Raw genomic sequence first — 15,725 nt, 5'->3', positions numbered from 1 at the left:
CAAAATTTGATGATCTTTTCTAAATGTTCTCTAGTAAAGTTCAACCATGCTTTTATGTTTCTTTTGGATTACAATGTTCTTCTTCGACTCATTCCTCCAAACTACATTTATTTTAGCCAAAATCCTTTGAGAAGATTTGAAAGGATCAGCCTTGTTTTTTCTACTGGTGGTTTCAGCAGCATGTTCCGTTGTTTTACGTGCAGGAGCTTTGCGGATTTTTTCTATTTTTTTTATCAAATTTGAGTTATATACCATTTTCCTCGAACAACTCATAATTTTGGCAATGTGAGAAATAAACTTGTGCCAACGATTTTTCCAATTCTCGAAACAGTTGTTAATGTTAATTTTCGGAATAGCTCTCAAACACGAAGAGGTCGTTTGAGTTTGCTGAATAGCTAGAAGTCACACGGAGTTAAATGAATGGCGAAAAACTCACGAAGAATCAAGGCTGTGTGCGGCGGTGCATTATCGTGGTGCAAAAACCAAGATTCCGACCTCTTTCTACGAATAACTTCGCGCAAACGACAAATAACACTCAAATAGTATTCCTTGTTGATAGTTTGGCTGGTCGGAATAAAATGTCAATGTAACCTTGATTTTTTACCAGCTTGTTTTTTTGGCTTCGACTCATCTTGCCACGATATTCTGCCGATTGATCGATTAAATCCAAATTATTTTTCAAAATGGTTTTAATGATCTTTCCGATATTCCAACGATGGCGGTAAGATCTCTGACTGTTAACAATTGAATCTCAAGCAGCAATCCTTTAATTTTTTGGCATGTTGATCATCAGTTATTGTTGATGGCCGTCATGAAAGTGGTGCGTCGTCGACGAATTCTCGACCCTCTTTGAATAATTTGTACCACTCAAAAACACTTGCTTGCGACAAACAATTGAAAACAAAATGTGAATGACCCTCGTTAGAAAAAAAGTTCTTACATAAATATACATACATACATATGTAAAGTTATTGGACATTCAAAAAAGTCATCATGTAAATATATATCCCTCTAGGTTTAAGAAATGCCCCTTCTTATCAGATTGACAGCTGTACTTTAACCATTATTAGCCCACTTGATGCACAATCGACCACACGTACTTATATAATAACTTCTTATTTACATAATTATATGCAAATAAACTCAGTTTAGTACAAATGTAACTACATCCGCATTATCAATATTTATGTGCAAAGAAACGTGAACGAATAAGTAATAATTGATAGAAACTTACTATATTTAGAAACAGATTTATCAGCTCGCAGTGATTGCATAGCGCCAGGGGCAAAAGGTGGCCACATACATGCATATGTATGTACATAGTTAGATCTATGTAACCATATGCTTGCGCACATACATTGGGAAGGTCTTTCAAAATATTTTTAATTAATTTTTTTATTTTTAATGTCCCTCCCTTTCAGCAATTTAAAAAATAAATAAATAAATATTTTTTTTCCTAATACCCAAAAATATAACCGATTGTAGTCTGCTCTCTGTATAATGAACTATAATCGCCACGAGAGCCTTAAATATTCTTAACTCAAGACCAAAATTACATTGAAGAAATCTGACGAATTATGTTTCTTCACCCATATTTCAGAACATCCCTAATACTATACATGAGCCGAAAACATACGTAGTAGTGAGTGCTGACAGCACGAGATCCATATGCGCATATAGACTATGTTCACTATAGTGCTTTTGCAGAACGTGATCGTAACGTGCCAGATTTGTTAATGGAATGTATACGTTAACAAAATGTATACATACATATGTATGTGTACATTTATATTTAAAAATATATATGTTTTATTTTGTGCAGATCGTCAGTGATTATGTTAGTTTTTACTTTGAAACAACGCATTTAGGTTAAAGACAGCTGCGAGACATTTAGTGTTTTTGTTTTCAATAGATATTTTCTTCATAAAATTACTTGTCGAATATTTACTCTAAATAATTGAAACAATGCGGCTACAAAATATAAACAAATTTAAGTGACAAGAAATATAAATACCTACTTCAAATCAAAAATCAAGTAGATAATTATTATTCATGGTGGAAACACACGCCCGCAGAATAGGGCTGACAGATCAAGAAGACTGCTGGAAATGACTAGAGCCAGACAGCATGGAAACAATGGAACATCACTTGTCCCACATTGACAATACTACCCTATAAGCATCTGGAGTCCTTACGGTATAATACACTGGAGGAGGTATCGCTAATGAGGTCGCAGAGTCTGTTAAAACTTGGGTCAAGCGAAGGCAACCTAAAGGATAACTACTACGCATGGACCTAGTAACAGAACTCCATCTGGTATCGAAAAGGTCCAAAACTGGTCTATGCGTGGCTCATTGTCCTACCAGACTAACCAAACCTAACCTATTACTCATATGTAAGCAATAAACGTTTCAGACAGATTCTTAAATAAGTAAATTATCCAAAACTTTCCAATTGACTACTAATTAACAAGGATAAACTAAATTAATTATTAATTATGTAGTGATTAATAATTTTTCTCAATTATTTTATAACTAATTACTACATAATTTATTAAATTAATTCTTTTTTTACTAATAAATGACTAAAAAAATTCAAATTGATTAGTAACTGACTAAATTATCTACTATTTGACCAATAACTAAACAATTTTTCATATCTGATAAACAATTAGCTAATAATTGAGTAATTTAATTCGCAATTAAACAACTATTGTCTACAAAATAACAAACTTAATTCCTAATTGACTTATAATCACATACAAATTGACTAAACTAATTCAAAATTCATTAAAAATAACTATTTTTCTTAATTGACAAGTAATTACTTAATGATTCACTAATATAACTTCTAATTGAATACTAATTTATTATTCATTAACTGATAACTGATTTCATTTATTTCTAATTGATTAATAATTAACAAAGAAATTCTTACATTTTTGGAAAAATATTTCAAACTCGGCCACTGCGACACCATTTCCGGTAAGCCCTCGGAAAAAAGATGCGCTCGCCTTGGCAGAATAACTCCTTACAGGATCATCAACTTAGAACTTGGACGAAGGAAAAAAACTGAAAATTTTATGGCAGAAATTTTTAGGAAAAAAAAGAAAATTTCAGTGAAAATTTCGCGACATTTATTTTCATTCAAATAGTTGTAATCGAAAACAAATCCTTCATCCAAGTCTTTAAGAATTGTATCTCAGAGACCTGTGTAAAATTTCATGATGATCAGTTGTGTAGTTCTCTAGAAATCTTGCCAACCGACTTCAAAAACATAGTTTTGGGAAAAACGCGTTTAAAGAAGGCGCGTTTAGTATAGCTTACTCTACTTACTCGGATCAATAGGACAATATTCTAGAGGTGTTGTAGAATTTAATAAGACCATAAAAAAATCGATTTTTTGAAACCACTAAACTCATGGCGAAGTTTTTTAGGGATCATAATAGTTCGTCAGTTTTCGAGATTTCCGAATACACCTACATATCAAAGGTGCATTTTGAAGTTCTATTGATGATTTGTCGGAATCGGTCAGTTCGGATAACTTTATCACATATCTCCCGTACAACCGATTATTCAGGTTTTTTAAACTTCGCTTTGAAAATTGCTAGCTCGAAACCGGTTTTAGAACCATAGTCTCTTGGGCAAAGTAGTTCAGTATCTCCCGTAGAATATTTCGCTTATATTCTTGTGAATCTTACGCCCTCTCTGATGATAATTTAATACTCTGTAATCTGCTATACTCATCTATATGAAAGTACTTCTCTTATAACCTAAAAACTCGAAATTGTAATAAATTGAAATTTTATTTTGACACTTTAATTAATCGATTCTTTGTTATATGAAATTTATTTTGTATAAGCTATTTTCAATTTTTCTTCTCACATTATTACGTAAGCTAAAAATAAAATACAATTTGTATTGTTAAGCTAACCTTTCCCCATTTTTCACTTTCTTCCGCATTGATTTCATTATTGTTGATGAGAATATGTCATTTATGTGTTTTTAATGCGAAATCGTTCAATCGGAAAATAATCAAGTATGAAGCAAAAGTGCGACAGGGTGTTTCAAGTAAGAACATGTGACACTTGTGGAACGGTTGCAGAACCGCTTATATAATGTCAGTCTAACATGGTCACTTTAAATAACAACAAATTTATTTCGAGTTAAAAGAGAAGCTAAGTAAGTATTTTGAATATTCTAGAAAATTGATTAATAAAATCCGAATTAAACCAATCAGCTGATAAATTGCATGACTTCTTAAAAAATCGTGTAGAGAAGCAACTTCTAGTTCTAATCACACGTGTAACAAGTTCGCGTAAAATATATGCAAATGGCTTCCAAAAACCCGATTGTTCAGATATGATATTTTGCATATTACAACTGCTTTGAATGCGCACCAAATTCACAACGCTTTATTTTCACTTATAAATATGTACATATGTATCTATACCCATTTATTATGTATTATATCACAGTCAGTTGATTCATGATTTGATCTAATTATTTGTTTTTCGTTTATGGGAAAAGGCGGTGAATGAGTATAATCGTTTTTAGCGAATTAGCGAATAATAGATGCAGTTTTTACTCGAAAATAGTAATAGATATTGTGTAATGCTAAATTTTTTTCGGTAATTACATTTAGAGATTGCTGTAAAATTGAAATTTCCGCTTTTTAGCATGCAACAGTTTACAGCTGTTGGCAAGTAAATAACAGTTATTAGCATTCAATGAAATTATTATTTCCGAACCTTGATCCCAATGATGATACTAGTTCTACTATATAAGTATTTAAATAATTTTTCGTAAAAATTTAACTTTTGTTGGAGGAAATTTTCAAAATAATTGACTTGTCTCAATAATAATATTAACTCAATCCAATTTAAGTAATAACACAGCTTAGCCAAAAAAAAATAATTTTTAAAATTTTTATTTTTTTTGTATGCATTTTTAAAACATGAGACTTATATCATAATTTATAAAAAACCATAGTAAAAGGTTCCAGCAACGTTTTTAAGGGGTTACTTGGGTTTACTTGTTTCCAAAAGTCAATTATTTTATTGTCTTATTAAACTCTACAATAGTCTACTCTAGAATATTGTCTTAAATTTTAAAGTTGATTCGGGTAATAGTTTCGGAAATATAGCCTTGAGAACTAGCTAGCTTGGCTAAGTACGCCGTCCTTAAACGGGTTTTTCTCGAAACTGTGTATTTTGAAGTCGTTTGGCAAGATTTCTTGAGAACTACTCAACCGATCTTCACGAAATTTTACACAGGTCTTTGAGATACAATTCTTAAAGACTTGGACGAAGAACGTTTTTTTTTTATTACAACTATTTGAAAAAAAAGTGTCGCAAAATTTTCACTGAAATTTTAATTTTTTTGGAAAAATGTATGCCAAAAATCCAATTTTCACTTTTTTCCTTCGTCCAATTTCTAAGTTAAGGTTTTAACTAAAGCACGTATTTTTTCACTTCAGATGATCCTGTAAGGAGGTATCCTGCCAACGCGGGCGCATTTTTTTCCGGAGGGTCACCGGATATGGCGTCGCAGTGGCCGAGTTTAAAATATTTGTTTCAAAAATTTTAGAATTTCTTTGATAATTCTGAATATTTGTATCAATAAAAAATTTTAATAAAATATTTCATTTTTATATGAGAAAAAAATTATTGAAAAAGGCTGTCTTTTACCCGATGTAACCCTTTAATGCGAAGAAAGGAATTCCTCTACTAAGAAAGAAGGCAACACTATTGCTGGAAGAAAATTTTAAAGCTCATTTCCCAACTTCTACTCGATCATCGATATTAGTACCGACTAATCGAGAATATTATGCATAGATTTGGTTTTGTTGGAGAAATTTTCAAAAAAGTTGAAAAGTGTATAACCGTTGTTATTGAAATCATTCTTATGGTCTTGCAACATGTTGCTACAGAGTATAATAGTTTTGTTCACCTGTCGGTTGTATGTATCACCGAAAAATAATGAAGTTGATATCGGTATATATTTTATGCCACGATCATTTGTAGATTTCTCCCATACAACCGACTATTCAGTTCGCTAGATCGAAACTGGTTTTAGACCCATATGACCTAGACAAAGTTATTTAGAATGATCCCTAGAACATTTCTCGCATACATACATAAAAAATCGACCAGCTCTACCCCACGTACCTATTAGAAATATTTCCGACAGTTGTCTTATACCGCATATATGGGCAAATATGTGAGTTATTTTAATAAAATTGAGTGATCGGGGGAGGGATATTTCTATTAACAATGCTTCTATATGCCTGAAGTGGATAAAATCTGGGAAAAACTTGCCCGAGGCCCCATATAACTTACAAGCCTTATTTCCCCTGGCTTTGATACTGACAAGTTGCAAGAGTAAAAAATGACCGTTTACACCCGAACTTAGCCCTCTCTTGCTTGTTATACAAATTATTTGAATTTCACAATATTTTTATCAAAACATATAATCTATTGTTTTGATGAAAACATCGTTAAATACAAATTTTTATGTTAGTTTTAAAATGGGAATTTTTTATATGTTGTTTTTAATAATTATATAATTTTAAATGTAAGCAAATTTTTTAAACAATTAGGGCTATTGTATTATAATTAAGCAATGAACTTATCTCACTAAATGAAAATAACTAAATAATTATAATATTTATTTAATTTTTTTGAACATGTAAAATTACATGGTTGTAAAGTTGAGAAAATTGGTTGTTATGATAATTAATCACAAAAAAATTAAAATAACAATAATTAATTTCATATGACCCTGAAATATATATATGTATGTACATAGTTATAAATATGGATTAGTTAATGCCCTTTATGTATATTGTAATAATATAAATTTGGACATATGGTTAATTAAAATAAATAAATCGATTTATTTTATTTTAATTATACAAGTTTTTGTTTTCACGTGGAAAAATTTTCAAACAACACACACTCCTCGATGCTAGTGCTGTTGGAAGATGTGGCGTGTAACTTTAGCGTGTTTTGCGTTGTATTGCAGATATTATGGTCGTGACGCTCGTGTAGTGGAGTACAGTTTACTGTATGGAAACCCACAAATTTTCTCAGTTCTCAAAATGGCACACACGCTAACCGAAAATATCACAAAATAGGTTTAAATCTTCTGACAGTAATATGGCCCTTGACACATGTATGACATGCCTGAACAGTCTCTATTAAGCCCTAACGATTTTATATCTAATATGTATGTATGTATATCCTGAACAGAGTTTATTAAGTTTGTAGTTAATACGCAAAAGGAAATGTCGGGAATCCTATAAAATGCAATAAATGAATAGCATGACGAGTTGAGTCGATTTAGCCATGTCCGTCCGTCTTTATACGTTTTGTACATGTCATTTTCCTCCCGAGAATCTGTTCATTTGTCAGAACCGCCGATATCACTATCTGATATGGCTGCCATACATACTGAACGATCACGATCAAGTTCTTGAGTTGAAAACTTTTTCACTTGACGAGACATTTTCACCCAATTTGGTAAAGAATATTTTCCAAGGTAACGGTACAATCCTACCACAAATTTTTCATATCGTACTAATTATATACATATATAGCTTCCATACAAACTGTTCTGTCAAAATGAAGACCTTGATTATTGTCTGAGGCAATGGTAAAATTTCCGATTAAATTTTCTAGATCGGACGATCTATAGTATATACATAGCTGCCATACAAACTGAACGATCAAAATCAAGTTCTGGTATAGAAGTTTTTGAATTTGTAAAGGGTATTATAGCTTCGATGCAACCGAAATTAACGTTTTTTTTTAAGCGGGGAGATACCTCTAGAATTTTAAAAAAATTAAAAATTTTGTTTTCGCTCTAATCAGTTGAAAAACTATTCAAAAATATAGTTCCAAAGTTTCATTGGTATACTCCGAATATTTTCGAAGAAATAGGCCGCAGAACCAGTGCACTTCAAGCAACGGCTGTATAGGTACCAAAACTTTGGAGGCTCGTTTCCTCAAAACTACCTTTTTTTCCAGTCGTCAAAATTGCGAGCGAATTATTTAACCGATTTACTTGAACTAAAACGTATTTTATAGACAGTTTTATACTGAAGTGCGTAATAGAGCGCTTTTCTGAGAAAAAATGGCATTTTGACAGTGGTTTAACTATTTTAATGTCGAAAAACAAGGGTAAAAGCGGCAGTTTTTAGAAAATCCAGGCCTACATCGCCAATTTTCCGAAATTCTCAAAACCCTTCTACTAGGGTATTTTAAAATTTTTTTTAAAATTTTTTTTCTACTCTTACAGGCTACAGCGCCTAGCTTGAGGGCGGATTTTTTGTTTGTCAATCACTAACATTTGAGAGGGTAAGAGTTGAAAAAAAATTCAAAAATTTTTTTTGAAGCACACTACCCTCTACTATGCACTTAATAAAAGCTTCTTAATTAAAAAAAATAACTTTTTTCGTTTCACATAAGTAGCCTAGTCTTGAAGTTGACGGCCACAAAAATTTCAATCAACGGGATCGTTGATATTTCCGCCATTTTTTTTTTTTGACATAAAATAATTTTTATTTTGTAATTCAATAATACCTCTTACTATACAAGTATGTATATGCAAAAATTCGGATGTGATCGGTTACATCAATAAATACATTATAAAGGTTAAAAAATTACCTGTTTTGATGGTACTAGAGGTATACCCCCCCTTAAATCTTTTGACTACAGTTTGGTTAATTATGGGCATAAGAAAGTAATCATAAGCCTTTATAAAATTTATTGAACTGTGAGTCGTTCAACACCTTTTAACTCTTTTAAAATTTAAGAAAAAACTATGGTCCAAAAATACTACCGAAGTGTCAGTCAAGTGCGACGAATAATGAAAACGTAAATATGTTTTATTATAACTAATATTTTTTTCGTCATTAAACGTTTACAAATGCTATTTGCTCGTATGTGCTTTCATTGATAATTGCATTCTTGAACGTGTGTTTGCACGTATTCAACTCAAAACCTTTGCATTTTAAAATCTTTCGAAAGCTCATTTGTGCTAGAATATGCAAATTTGTACACACCATTAATATATAAGTACATATGTATGTATATTTTATGTATTACATGTGTAATACATACATATACATATGTCAAACCAAACGTGCAAGTAGCCAAAATTGCAAGCAAACTTCTAAAATGACATAAATCAAGTTGTAATTTTCTCCATAAGCATCTTTAAAGTCTAAAGACCAAAAATTATTATTTTATGCCGAAAATCACACATTTATTACCTAAAATTTGTGATTAACATTTCAAAAAATGTATTGTAAAAAGTTGCAATCTTTTCATTTCGCTTAAAAATCAAATTTTAGTTAAGCCATTTTAGCAGTTTGTGCAGTTTTATGTGTTTGCCAAATTTTGTTTTTCGCCAGAATTTTAGTCAAAAACTTGATGACTGTTTATTTTGCCTCTTAAATTTTCTTTCAAAATGTTGTCAATTTCGTGTGTAAAATAAATTTTATAGCACCTCAGAATTGACGCTACTATATTGTGTGCTGAAGCGTTTATTAAAGACACTTGTATTTGGAATACAAAAATAGTTGCATGCGCATTTATTGGCGCCAAATTGTAGTAGTAGAGGCCTCTTCTATGTAGATAAGCTGTACCTAGTATTATGCATCGGATATTATTGAGAATTTGTCAAATAAATCACTAATTTTTTTCGATATCATAAAGTGTTCTTATATGCGAAACTAGGTGTTAAAACTTGCGAAAATTTTTATTCAATAGGTCCAAATTATGCAGAGATATTGTAATTATCTTGAACATTCTTTTATTGGGTTAAAGTTCCAATTGAGAAACGGTAATAACTTCCATAAGTCTATAACTTCTTATCTGAAGCCTAAACACTCGTATCGTGAACAGTATATAACAATCGTTGTGATTTACGTGAGTATCTGCCGGCGATGGCCTAACTCCACGGTGCTTTTTTAAAGCACATAGATCAAAACAATGCCTTGATCAGCGCCCCAAATAATGCATTTTTTTGCAAGTATTTTTTGGTTCCACTTGGTCGGGTGGAAGTAACACCTTTTCCAACTTGGTCGAGTTCGAGGCCGATCTAAAACCTCTGCCATACTGTGGGTCTGGCACCCGGCCGCAGTGCGACTCCTCACTGAATTGACTTTTTCAATCGTACTTGCCTTTAAGTTTAAACCACAGCCACCACGAATCTCCCTAAAGGGCCAAACCCAACGAGCATATTGGAGAGAATTTCAAAGGCTAACTAACTTAAGTCTCCGGTCAGACCTTGTAACTCTTGCTACTACCAGTTGAGCACCCATCAAACTCAATGACTGGTGACATTTGTCGCTAAATGTCTTCCCATTAGAAGGAATCTCATTCAAAGTCTATAATATCATTTTAAGCTGAGTATTATAACACTATTTTGGACAAAGGCTATTCTGAAATATCGAGGTAAGCCGAAAAATACATAGTGCATATTGGATTTTAGTCGTTTCTTACGACAGCCATACCTTACAAATTCTAACCCCTGCCCTCTCGGGCCCCGAAATTTGTAACACACAAAAGGAAATGTCGGAAAATCCACAAAATATTTATTTTATCAGACGTGTTATTGTTGTTTTAGTGGCAGAAAGGATCCCTAAAAAAATTTTTGAGGAATAACACGGAATTATAAGCACTTGGTCGGATAAAACGTCGGGTCCGTTTCGAACTGTCGCAGAAACCGAATGTAGGCATCTCTGCTAGATGTTTGGACGATTTTTTCCAACAAATTGAGTCTATTTCGAACAATTAATAGGTTTTCTAACCTCCAAGCAAAATATAAAACAATTCCAGAAACATTTTTAGCGCTTATTTTCTATGACTTTGAAGATGATTTATACCAAACTTAGTGTACCGATCAACGGTTTCTGATCTCTTATGAGGAAGCATCGTCGTTTACTTAGAGAATAAAGAACGGCCATTTTTGAATGACATACTAAATTAAATAATATACATATTTAATTTAGCCGAAGAGTTCGCTCAAATAATGGATAACAATCGAAAATGCTAGTTCAAATTAATAGAAATTATAATTTATTATACCCTGTGTAGGGTATATTAAGTTTGCTATAAAGTTTGAACACCCAGAAAGAAATCACGGAAAGTTGACGAACTGAATCGATTTATCCATGTCTGTCTATTTGTAAGTATGTACGAGAACTAGACATTCAGATTTGGAGATCATTTGCTCACCAAGAAGTTGCTCATTTGGCGGAACCGCCGATATCTTCTTTATAGAATGTAGTTGCCATACAAACTGAATGATCCAACTCTTAGTCTTGTATTGACAGCTCTAGCATGGATTATTGTCTAAGTCAACAGCACAAACTCCGAAGAACTTAATCAGATCGGATCACTATAGCATATGGCGCCGTAAAACTCTAGGTCTAATAAGGAAATGTATTATGGGGGCAGCTGAAGTAAACACTTTTTCTTGTTTTTTGTACTACATTTATTTTTATTGGCATTGCTCGAAGAAGTATAGTATTAAAATTTCAATTCAATCCCATCTAAAAACCATTACTATGCTATTAATAAAGATAATTTTCCAAAAAAATTGAATTTCGTAAATTTTTGCATGACAGTGTCTTCACATTTACCATAATTTATTTGCTTTGAGCCCTTGAAATCATCAGTTGATGCACTTTCCTTTCAATTTATTTTCGCGTCACTTGTTTGCAAGAAATATATTTTGAAATGCCGAAATTATTGATTGACAGACACAGACGAAGGGCAGCGAAGGGAATCGATACATTTTCATGCTCTGCGCACCTATGTTTTTGTTTTTGTTTTTGTTTTTGTTTGTATTTCAAATGGCTAAAAACATATGTATTTCGCTACTTATTAGAATATGGAGCAAATAATTACCAAACAAAAGCGCCGCCAGTGCCGACACGTTCCAACTGTTCGGTGAGTAAATCTTTCAACTTCTCTTCGCTGATGGTCTCCCTTGCCTTCTCACTGCATTCGGATTTCAGTTTTGCCGTCATTGTTTGGATATCGGTTCTCGTATTGTTAATGAACGAATAACGGTTGTTTGATTTGACAGAGTTTAGTTAAGAATTTTTGTTTTGAAATTTACGCAAAAATATTTTTTCGTACAAAAACTTTCAAAATTTTTTGTTTATTATTAAATGTTATTTTCTTAGTATTTTTATGATTTTTTAAATTTATTCTAAATTTTTTTTGGTTTCACACTTTAATGTTTATTGATTTGATGTTTGTCTTTTGTTGTTGTTTACCAATTAGAAAATACACTTCATTGCACTTTCACTTTTCACGCATCACGCGAACCGCGCTCCGAATTTTCCTTCTTTACGTTTTGTGTTCGCCGCTTTGTTGTTGTTGTAATTTTTCATTGGCGCCAAATGCGGTCAACTGGTTGTTGTCGTCGCGTAAATTCAGCCGTACAATAGCAACAAAAAGTGGCGCGTATAAAAAGATTTTATATAGCACGATCAACAACACCAACAACAACAATAGAAATGTGAATGTGATCTCAACAGCGCCAACACAGTGCGACGCTTCGTTATTTTTACAGCCCCACGCACAACGCCAACAACGAGTGCAACAACAATGCTGCAAAAATGCGTGACTGGGAAGTCTTCGCCGATAATAGCAGCCGGCTGCGTCGCTAACGGTTCTGTGTGTGGCAATGTATGCTAAATCTGCGAAAAGAAATCCGAATGCAGCGAGGTCTGCTTTTCCCAAATTTTCACTGCAAACGTCAATTAGAATGGCGCTGCGCTGCAATGGCCAACTGGCAGCTGGCGTGTTCTTGTCAGCTCGCAAACCACCTTTACGTTGTGCTGCGGTGTCTGTCTTCCCAGTCGTCTCGACGTTTGCGCTTAAAAAAAAACACGCGATTTTCAATGTAGAACAACAATAACAATACAACCAATAAGGCTGACTGAAAGAAAGGTGAAAAGTGCGCCCAGTGCCGTACGGAAATCTCTGATCGCGGAGTACAACTTAGAGCCTTAGCTGGTTTTATTTTATTATTTATTTATTTCCTTTTTAATTTATGTTTTGTGCCTAATTTTATTCATTTATTTCGTATTTAAATTGTTTATTTACGTTTAGTCTGTTCGCGTCGAGTGCGTTACACCGACTAAATCGAGCGCCTGCTGATCGCAAATTGTTATAGTCGAGCGCCCGAACATTTCTGTGCAGCTGTTCGATCGTCGACTGCGGCTGCGCCACTGTCGCGTCGCTGTTGCGGCGCTTCGACTGTGAAATTGGCCGCACGAGACGAACAGCCGACCAAAAAGCGTGCACTTCTGCGGCCGTTTACACCCAATAAAGAAAAAATGTTTGGACACCGTTGCCTATGAGAGAGTGCATAAGATTAATGCCTACGGCCTATTTTTCTATATATTTAAAGGTACTTAAGAGTAACTGCATCGTGTGCAACGAAAGAGCCAACAATGATTCAGATTTCAGGGATTATGTGGGTTTAATCGGTTAAAAAACAGCCTATATTCATATAAATAAATCTCATATAAATAATGAAATATTTTATTAGAATTTTTTGTTGTTACAAACATACACTATTAACAACGAAATTCTGAAATTAAAAAAAAAAAAATATTTTAAACTCGGCCATTGCGACGCCATTTCCGGTGGCCCTTCGGAAAAAAGATGCGCCCGCGTTGGCAGGATAACTCCTTACAGGATTATCTAAAAAATACGCGTTTTAGTTAAAGCCTTAACTTGGACGAAAGAAAAAAACTGGAAATTGGATTTTGGCAGACATTTTTACAAAAAACAAAAAAATTAAAATTTCAGTGAAAATTTCGTGACATTTTTTTTTTCAAATAGTTTTAATCGAAAAAAATCCTTCGCCCAAGTCTTTAAGAATTTTGTCTCAAAGAGCTGTGTAAAATTTCATGAAGATCGTTTGAGTAGTTCACGAGGAATCTTGCCAACTGACTTAAGAAACACAGTTTCGAGAAAAACGCGTTTAAAGACGGCCTACTTAGCCTAGAATGCTTCGTGTTCTTCACAAGTTCTCAAGGCTGTATATCCGAAACGATTACACAACTGTAGAATTTCATAAGGCAGTAAAAAAATACGATATTTTGAAACCCGTAAACCCGTGTAACCACTTAAACACAAGTTTTTGCAGATCTTTGGTTTTTTTATGGGAGCACGGATGTTCAAAACCTTGAATTTAAGATATAAACTAAGCTTCAATGAAAGTGCTTTGGGAAAAACTAAATCTCTTTTCTCAAAAAACTATAAAAGCATGTCTTCGATGGTCCTAAAAGATATTTAGATATGTATAAGTATGTATAAGTGATGAGGCGCTTATAGGAACTGGGTGATATTCAGCCACAATAAAGTGAAAGTGCGCAGCTGGCCACTTCCCAGCGTATAAACTACATATGTACATCTCTCTATTATGCTCTAACTAAGGGCTTGAAATTCCAGGGTAGAGTCACGTCATAATTGAATTGGAAGAGGGTTACAATATTCACTATGTCAGCAAATATTCTGTTCCAAAACGTCTAACGGTTCGCATCTATCTTCGTAGGCAATCGACTCCACATAACCTCACAAAAAATAGTCGCACGATTTTGGAGGTCATGCCACAGGACCACGACGCGAGATAAAGCGAAAGTTTCCTACAAAAAATTGTTTGTTTTGTTGGCAGTATGGCATGTAGCGCCGTATTGTTGGAACTATTGAAAATCGGGAGCGATGTTTAACTTATTTCAGGTCCATTCTCCGAAAGTTCGACGCGCTTGATAAATAAGTAAATCGTAAGTTTTTATAAATTACTAACTAAACTGAGTATAAATCAAATAGCAGCTGTCAAAAAGACCCACTCTGAAAAAAATATAGCCTTATTGAAAAACACATCTAAAAAAAAAACCTTTAAAAACATAAGAACTTAACTAGCGCTTAGTCTTGTCGAATAGAGTGGAAAAAATCATTTCTGGAAGGCATTTGTTTAGTATTGCCTGTTAACACAAAAAAGTAGTTTTCGTCTTACAGTAAATGGTACTCCATTTGGTGTCCGTGACGGTTTAAATGCTAATTGTGAATATTACTCACAAAAATTGTTGATCAGCCACCTGAAAAACCTCCTTACTTCAACCGAAAAACTTAAAATCACATCTTTTAAATTTTTTTCTTCGAGAAAGCTAATATTATGAATATATAAATATATGTATGTACATATACATACATAAGTAGGTATATAATGCGCAATCACAAATGAAAACTTTCAAACGTCAAATGCCAGCTGGGTACCACTAGGTCACAACGGCGTCACAGGCGCAGTCTACAATAAATCATACGCATTTGTAGTGAACGCCAGCGGCTACAACAGCAGCGACGTCGACTCTGACAGCGGCAGCGCCTGTGAAATTACAAAAATAGTAACCACTAAAAGGGCACTCACGCATTTGTGGGAAAACAAAAGCACAAACGTCATAAACGAAATCACGCACTAACAAATATACATACAAATAAACAAACTCATATGTATATACTTACGTATACAATATATTGGATACATACATATGTATGTATAATTATATGCAGACAAAATAAACCAGAGTAATGTTTTGAATTTGAATTGTGTTTGATTTTTACTACTGTCTGACTCGTTAATAAGCGACACGCACACACACACATCTAAATAAATGTGTGCGCTAAAAGGCAA

At 33.3% G+C, this 15,725-nt stretch overlaps 1 protein-coding gene across 1 annotated transcript in view; it reads right to left on the bottom strand.

The window, feature by feature from the left end:
* LOC126759456 (organic cation transporter protein) overlaps positions 1 to 13,175 on the bottom strand; it is a 28,219-nt gene extending 15,044 nt beyond the window's left edge. The window contains exon 1 of the mRNA XM_050474283.1: positions 11,921 to 13,175. Within this exon, the coding sequence (XP_050330240.1) occupies positions 11,921 to 12,042 (122 nt within the window). The 5' untranslated portion in view covers positions 12,043 to 13,175. The remainder of the gene's footprint in view (positions 1 to 11,920) is intronic.
* Positions 13,176 to 15,725: the final 2,550 nt, after the last annotated feature.

This window comes from Bactrocera neohumeralis, chromosome 2 (genome assembly GCF_024586455.1).
Source record: "Bactrocera neohumeralis isolate Rockhampton chromosome 2, APGP_CSIRO_Bneo_wtdbg2-racon-allhic-juicebox.fasta_v2, whole genome shotgun sequence".
Taxonomy (NCBI): domain Eukaryota; kingdom Metazoa; phylum Arthropoda; class Insecta; order Diptera; family Tephritidae; genus Bactrocera; species Bactrocera neohumeralis.
This window is presented reverse-complemented; position numbering and strand designations above follow the sequence as displayed.